The following is an 8,776-nucleotide window of genomic DNA, read 5'->3' as shown; positions in this document are numbered from 1 at the left end:
ATATGTGAATAAAAAATATAACCTGATGGAAAATAATCAAAATTACAAACTAACAACAGGCCCAATGGGCCTTAACAGTCATCTGACTTCAAGGACTTCATGTTTGATAGCTGAGATTTTTAATCGGCCACCCTTTCTAAACTCATTTACCTCTGAAATTTCATAATGAAATATTCCAGCCTTTGAATTGGAAGAGTTCTAATGTGTCTTCAGGGGTGAACGAGTTAATCCATTACAGTGTATTTGTTCCCAAGACCCATTGGTAACTCATGATAAAATTATGTCATAGATTTGATATCATACACCATTAGGTCAGCATTAACTAAGTTCTATTGCTTAGTGGTTTCAAATAGATCCTACATTGTAAAGTTTGAAAAGAAGTTTGAAATGTAAACTACTGCTGCCAGACAAACAAATAATAGCGCATTACAACATGGTGACCATAGGCTAGCCACCATGTTTAATTTTGAAATGAATCCAAAAAATTACAGTATGTAGGCTTTTGCTACTGGTCCTTCCTGTAACGATGGTTAAAGCAGCCAAAAACATAGCTAAGAGTCTATGTGATCCAGATGAACGTCAAACATAGATGTGAGTCAGACTTGAGCAAAATGAACACCCAATCTCTGAACAGTTGAGAATAATGTCTGAGTTTAACTACAAGACTACATTTTTAAAACAATTTATAAAAAGTTTCAGCAAAATCACCCAGGAAAACTTTAGATTGACTTTTTTTTGCATAAATGGCCATCATGGATTTCAGACAGCTAAAATCTAACAACACTTTGCAAAATTTCAGGATTAATCCATTAAATCCTACTAGTGACATTTGAGAAAAACTTAAAAAAAGTTTACAGATTGCAGACTCAGTGTGATGGCTATTAGTTATCTAGGTCCTTCAGGTCAGATGACTGAGATTTATATCATTGTTATCAGCGGTAAAAGGGTAGTTAAAGGATTAAATAATAAAAAAGTACTGATTTATATAAGCCCAATAATTACAAGTATTTTTGGTAATATGTTGTATATTCTATAATAGTTATTTCCTTATCTATATTCAGCATTTAATTATCCACAACAAAATGTATAATAATATTTCTATGGCACTATGTGCTAAATTTGGTTGGTGCTTTTAATTATTATACAAGGGAAATAACTCCACAAGTTGTTTGTTACCTTCGGCTGTAGTAAGTAGTCTTTGGTTCCGAACTCTTTGTGTCCAAAAACCACAGAATGGTCAAGATCATATGATAAAGGTTAAGTCCAAGTCACATGACATTATGGTAAGTCAGATCACATGGTGTTAGGGTATGTCAGATTACATGGTGTTAGGGTATGTCAGAGCACATGGTGTTAGGGTATGTCAGATCACATGGTGTTAGGGTATGTCAGATCACATGGTGTTAGGGTATGTCAGATCACATGGTGTTAGGGTATGTCAGATCACATGGTGTTAGGGTATGTCAGATCACATGGTGTTAGGGTATGTCAGATCACATGGTGTTAGGGTATGTCAGATCACATGGTGTTAGGGTATGTCAGATCACATGGTGTTAGGGTATGTCAGATCACATGGTGTTAGGGTATGTCAGATCACATGGTGTTAGGGTATGTCAGATCACATGGTGTTAGGGTATGTCAGATCACATGGTGTTAGGGTATGTCAGATCACATGGTGTTAGGGTATGTCAGATCACATGGTGTTAGGGTATGTCAGATCACATGGTGTTAGGGTATGTCAAATCACATGGTGTTAGGGTATGTCAAATCACATGGTGTTAGGGTATGTCAGATCACATGGTGTTAGGGTATGTCAAATCAAATGGTGTTAGGGTATGTCAAATCAAATGGTGTTAGGGTATGTCAGATCACATGGTGTTAGAGTAGGTCAGATCACATGGTATTAGGGTATGTCAAATCAAATGGTGTTAGGGTATGTCAGATCACATGGTGTTATGATAAGTCAGATCAAATGGTGTAAAGGTATGTCAGATCACATGGTGTTAGGGTATGTCAGATCACATGTTGTTAGGGTATGTCAAATCAAATGGTGTTAGGGTATGTCAGATCAAATGGTGTTAGAGTATGTCAGATCACATGGTGTTAGGGTATGTCAGATCACATGGTGTTAAGGTATGTCAGATCACATGGTGTTATGGTATGTCAGATCACATGGTGTTAGGGTATATCAAATCACATGGTGTTAGGGTATGTCAGATCACATGGTGTTAGGTTATGTCAGATCAAATGGTGTTATGATCAGTCAGATCAAATGGTATTATGGTAAATCAGATCACATGACAATATAGACACGAGTCTAGACTGAACGCCGTTAGTGAACGTTCAAAGTCCAAATTATATGTCCCAAATGCTGTAACACAAAACGCAGCCAATTTAAATAAAGTTCACAACTTTACAATGTAAAACTTTATACATGTGAAGAGCCTTGCCATGAGAATGATTTTTCCTTTAGTTTAAAATATGTTTCATTTCAAAATCAGTGAACAAGAGAGTAAAACACCTTATAAGATTTACCCTATTCTACAGGTAATATTATAGTGATATCGTTTAAAAAATGTATAAAATACAACTTTTAATCCTAAAATCTATGTTATATAGAAGCTTGTCAATGACAAAGACATTAAGAGTTTAAAGTATTCTGGATTGAGCAATTTCCAGGTGACTTTCAATAGAAAGACGAAGAAAAACAAATGTTAATTTCAGCAGATGGAAGTTTTGTACAGAGATGTGGAGCGCAGCAGTATTTTACACTATCATCAAATAAGGTTTATTGTAAGAAGTACTCGGTCACATGGAGAAAAAAAAGTTTTTTCTTCCATAAGAAATATCTGAAAATCACTACGGTTCTTAAAAAGAATTGAATTAATATAAATATTGAAAAAATAAATATCCTATGATGACATCAACGTAATAAAAAAATGATTTCCTTCTTATATAACACAACCACAAAATAAATCATATGTAGCAAACAGCCGAAACAGTATCAACTTTATAACAAATTACAGACGGAAGTTATTGATATAATTTTTTTAATTATTATTTTTCAAGAGATCCTGGCTTCATATATCTACTAATTGTTAATTTATGAATGATTGATTACATGTCTCAAACAATGTCTGAGGTGATTATCTTTATAAAACATTAAATATACAGGAGAAAGAGTTGGCAACATGATGTAGGGGAGGTAACCCAGGAAAAAACTCAACACTGAGGATATTTACAAGGAAATGTTAAATGATGTCTCTATTCATCAACAAACAGAGGTTGATCATTCCGAAATCAAATTTTGTAAATATACTGCAGGTAAGTAAACTGTTTACCTACAGAACTATATCAAGCTAGGCCCGACCTAGTATGTATCAAGCTAGGCCTTTTGTATTTACATTTTATTTACATAATGTACCTTGGATTATTTTCTTTCTCCCACACACCAACATTTCACGCTGCATCAAATATAAAAATAGATCTCTCCTTTCTACAATCTACAGTAATTGTCATACTGAATGTCATTCTGGAAGATGATTATAGTAATCTACCTGTAAACACACACTAAACTTATAAGCAATATGTCCAAAACTCAAGACGACGTTCAAAGTTGTGCCCTGTTATTTTCCTTAAACAATGTATGGAGTGGGAAATTTAGCCGATTATCTCATTCACAAATTAGTCATCAAATAGCTCAATGATTTATTTATGATATTGTTTCCATGAAGTATGAAAAGGGGAAATAGATCGATGTCAAATTAAAACAACTAAACTATAATGGTTACGATGCATGTACGTTTTGGAAGACAATTCTTAATCTTAATACTTGGCATGTTTCAAAATAGCGGACTTAATTCACATTTGAATATTTAGACAGGTCTTAAGTCACATTAAGTTTCTTCAAATGCACATAAAATAGGGGCCACTGTTAGCCCTACGACACACTGTTATATGTGATAGAGCACACTTGTCAAGCCGTGGAACAAGTTCGGATTGGTATGGAAATTATACGATACCACACACCTGTTACAGCCAGCTTCTATAACTGAAGTGAGTAGTCGATACCGATACGTCTGTTTTAATTCTGAGAGAAAACCAGCACTTTAACTGAGCATATTACACGTATAACCTCTACTGTTATTATGTAATACTGGGATGAAGTCAGGAAAAATGTACACATCACTATACTAATATATTAGTAATATATTTCTTTTTTTTTTTGATTGTTTCAAAATCTTGAAATTTGTAATACTGTTGAAATACTGTGAAAATGTAAACAATTTCATGAATTTAGAAATAACAGTATCAGCAGGACATATCGACACACTATAATATATCTATAGTGGAGCCTAAATAATTCAGCCATCTTTTGTTTAATATATCAATATATCAATACTTTATTAAGGAAACATCTCTGTTCATCCTTCCTTTGTTGCAGGTTGGGGGCGGGGGGCGTAAAATTTCATAGTGCACCCGAATCCCAATGTGTTGTGCAAAGTATTTTGAGTGTCATCATTTTAGGGTTAAACCTCGAAATACAGGTAAACCGTTTGAAAACACTGATCCCTAGCGTCGTCATCCGCCAGTGACTTCACTCGAAAGAAAATCAAATGTGTATGTACCTTTGTAGGAGTAAACTGTAATCCATTAATCACCTACTGTGTACACATAAATATGTTTTGGCCACTTATATGTAAGAGTTGTTTTCACAAGACTGCCCAGTTATCCGGTGATAATCTGATTTGAGTTCATTTAAGTTTGCATAACAGCGTTGGGTTATAAGTATGTTCAACATGTTGTGATAAGGTTTGTAAAAGTGGTTTAACGTTTTCGATAATTTCGCTGGTGTTTAGTATTCGCGGATATCAGTTAAAGCGGGAATATAGCGAAAGTAAAAACCCTGCGAAAAATAACCGTTATACAGTACTTTGTAATATCCTAGTTTGTCCTATTCACTGCTGTGTACCATCTATTGGCAGAATTCTTGTCATTAAATTGAAGAACTTTTGTGTTTTAGGTCATTAATGTAGATAACCACTTCACATCAATCAATCTACTGATGCATATTCTTTTATGTGCACACTGAGATGTGCATCTTCTTGCTTATACTGTATTAATGGTGATTGTACGCCTTCTTTGTTTAACAATTATATAACTAATACTACTATCCATATGTTGTAAAGCGCTTTAGAGTAATTTTACAAATTATATGGAGCGCTATATAAATGTTGTATATTATCATTTTACAGTTAATCAATACATGATCTTTTGATAGTCGTTAGAAATATGGAAAATTTAAGTTTACAATGAAGGTATATCAAGGATGACAGTAGATATACATCCCAAATACATCAAACATACTAGACAATGTTTAAAATGAATGCTTTGGGTCTCTTAGCTTGATTGCAATGAAACTAGGATCATAATGCACCTGTTGATAAAGATAAATTCTCCATCTCCCCACAAACAGACATGCAAACTAGATTAATATATCTGCACGTTTTTTACCAAATCACTTTTCATGAATTTGTTTCCATTTTTCTGTATTTTGGCAGTATGGAAAGCCAATTCATATGTATTGGCAAAAAATAATAATAATAATAATTAAAAAAAAGAGAAGTAAATTTCAATTAATGTACCGGTAAAACTTTCAATTCAACAGAAAAACAGTTTTTAGAAAATTAAAATATGTGTATGCGATGTTCACCACAGATTTTAGGATTTCAAGATAGATTTAAAAATGTGCATTAATATCCAAAGAGGGCCTCACTAACAGGTTTAAATATGTCCTGATCATAACAATATCCTGAAAAGTGAACCTGTCTCTCAAGATTTTCTGGTATAACTTTTAACCTTAGTAAGTAAGTTCTGGTTTACATACATCTTTTTGATAAATCAAGCGCATTAATGATCTTTATTACTTAGCTAAAACCCTTTTTTCTTCCTCTAAACCAAATTGAAATGATATACACAGCAGTTTGTCTGTCATACAGGTCACCCTGGTAAAATACTAGCCCTTCCTACCGACTCTGCTAGCGAGAACTTCTCTTTAGCTTGTTCAGTAGAGCGTAAGTCTAGTAAGCCAGAGGTCCTGGGTTCGACTCCTGGTAGAGGCATTGAAAAAATAATGGCCTTTGTTACACACATTAATACTGGTAGACTGGCATATTGAATTAAATTAGTGTACACACATCGGAGTGAGAGAATTTATAAACCTTAAACCATCACTCTTATTTAAACATTAGTTTTATAATCCCACTGCTGGTCACCTTACTTTACAGTATTTACAAATACAGGACCAGACTCCCAGTTTACATAGTTTACATACACACACATACATTTTCTCACTTGACAACTATCTCGTATGCCATTAATACATACCCCATTAATACATACCCCCATCAATACATACCCCATTTATACACAATTTGTTCTAAAAATGCATTATAGCGATGTATTCTCTTAGCAGTACCATTAAATTATTTTAGCAGTAAATTCTGATGTGCTTTTTTATGTACATATCAAAAACTTCGTTTACATTTTTAACTTATTTTGTTACATTTATCTACATTGACATCATTACACTAATAAGTACAATATACATCAGTAGGCAATTCACAGCTGCAGTTATCAAATTTCTTAACACTCAGCTTACACTCAATCAGAATCACAGGTAATATCTGTTGTTTACACTCCGATTCATCTTACACTCAATCAGAATCACAGGTAATATCTGTGAATCTGTAGTTTACACTCTGATGCATCTTACACTCAATCAGAATCACAGGTAATATCTGTGAATCTGTTGTTTACACTCTGATTCATCTTACACTCAATCAGACTCACAGGTAATATCTGTGAATCTGTTGTTTACACTCTGATTCAGCTTACACTCAATCAGAATCACAGGTAATATCTGTGAATCTGCTGTTTACACTCTGATTCATCTTACACTCAATCATAATCACAGGTAATATCTGGGAATCTGTTTTTAACACACAGCTTACACTCAATCAGAATCACAGGTAATATCTGTAAATCTGTTGTTTACACTCTGATTCATCTTACACTCAATCAGAATCCCCGGTAATATCTGTGAATCTGTTGTTTACACTCTGATTCATCTTACACTCAATCAGAATCACCGGTAATATCTGTGAATCTGTTGTTTACACTCTGATTCATCTTACACTCAATCAGAATCACAGGTAATATCTGGGAATCTGTTTTTAACACTCAGCTTACACTCAATCAGAATCACAGGTAATATCTGTGAATCTGTTGTTTACACTCTGATTAAGCTTACTTACGCACATTAAAATCAGAAAAGGAAACAACAGTAAAATTGAAAAATGAAACATTGATCCTTACTAGAGTCATAGAGTTTCCCCCAGAATGCTATCACTAAGTAAGTCTGTGGCCTGTCGTAAGGCTATTAATAAATAAGAGATCTGTTTTTTCATTGGTAACCAATTCTGGTCGTTGAGAGCGTCTTTGAGTGCCGCTGCGATCCCGGGGAACACTTGTTGTGAGTTGAGATCCTCCGGATGTGGCGACATAAGAATGTTTCTGTAACAGGGATACAGGATTAAACGATGGAACATTTACACATCAATACACATCACCACGTGAAGTTGAACAACACGATGTCTAGTAATGAATTTGGAAATCTTTCAAAGACTGAATTTTAAGAACAGAATTATGTGTTACAGACCATAATGGACTATGTCATCCTTTGTTTAAGAGTGATTCGATTGTCACCTTTGGGATGAGTGGGCGGATTGTAAATGACACACAATATAAAAATTGTTGACTTCAGTTTTAGTTCAGCCATGATTTACGGACTTGGTCTGAGCACTATTTACCTTGGACTTCTGCCTTGATGAATATTGCTCAGATCAGGTCAGTAGCTCATTTACAGACCTCACCTTAAGTCTATAACTTTATAATATAATGTAGTTTGGGGCAAGATATGATTTTGATTTTAGTACATGACACTTTATCATTCAAAGAGGCCGGTACACACAAAATCAGGCCTCGTAATTGATAGACTATACGAGATATCCACTGTACAAGTGACAGCCTGACAGAGTGTTAACATGTATCTCTCCGGAAGTACACTGGTAAAATTAGCTAAAAGTAGGTTTTAACGTTGTGAATGACGTACCTGTACTGTGGTTGTCCAGGTAACCCTTCAGGTATTATAAATACTCGTGGTACCTGTACTAGTTTGTGGTTCAGGTGATGTAAGTGATATTCACTGGAATACAGGTAAATCAAAGTAAAACACAGGTAAAACAAAGTGAAACACAGGTAAAACAAAGTGAAACACAGGTAAAACATAGGTTAAACAAAGTAAAACACAGGTAAAACAAAGTGTTTAACAGGTAAAACAAAGTGTTTCACAGGTAAAACAAAGTGTTTAACAGGTAAAACAAAGTGTTTCACAGGTAAAACAAAGTAAAACACAGGTAAAACAAAGTAAAACACAGGTAAAACACAGGTAAAACACAGGGGTAAAACACAGGTATCATATACAGATTCATGATAGGAGTGATATTGATGTTCTATTTTCAAACTATTTAAACATTTTTTATCAGTCAAAGCCCTAACATAAATTTCAAAATATATTATGTATGGTATAACACTGCATGTAGAACCGGAAATGTTTGCAGGGTGGAAATTCTTCCCTTTTTGAGTCAAGTAAACTAACACAAAATCATCCCGACACCAATACATATGTATAGATGATATCTACATTGTAGGTTAT

The 8,776-nt window shown here is 34.2% G+C and overlaps 1 protein-coding gene across 1 annotated transcript in view; it reads right to left on the bottom strand.

Moving 5' to 3' along the window:
- Positions 1 to 6,978: 6,978 nt before the first annotated feature.
- Positions 6,979 to 8,776, bottom strand: part of LOC110457058 (N-acetylated-alpha-linked acidic dipeptidase 2-like) — a 100,403-nt gene continuing 98,605 nt past the window's right edge. Inside the window, exons 18-19 of the mRNA XM_021508156.1 lie at positions 8,174 to 8,266; positions 6,979 to 7,575 (exon numbers count right to left, since the gene is read on the bottom strand). Coding sequence (XP_021363831.1) covers positions 7,383 to 7,575; positions 8,174 to 8,266 — 286 coding nt within the window. The 3' untranslated portion in view covers positions 6,979 to 7,382. The remainder of the gene's footprint in view (positions 7,576 to 8,173; positions 8,267 to 8,776) is intronic.

This window comes from Mizuhopecten yessoensis, unplaced genomic scaffold (assembly GCF_002113885.1).
Source record: "Mizuhopecten yessoensis strain PY_sf001 unplaced genomic scaffold, ASM211388v2 scaffold9021, whole genome shotgun sequence".
Lineage (NCBI taxonomy): Eukaryota > Metazoa > Mollusca > Bivalvia > Pectinida > Pectinidae > Mizuhopecten > Mizuhopecten yessoensis.
This window is presented reverse-complemented; position numbering and strand designations above follow the sequence as displayed.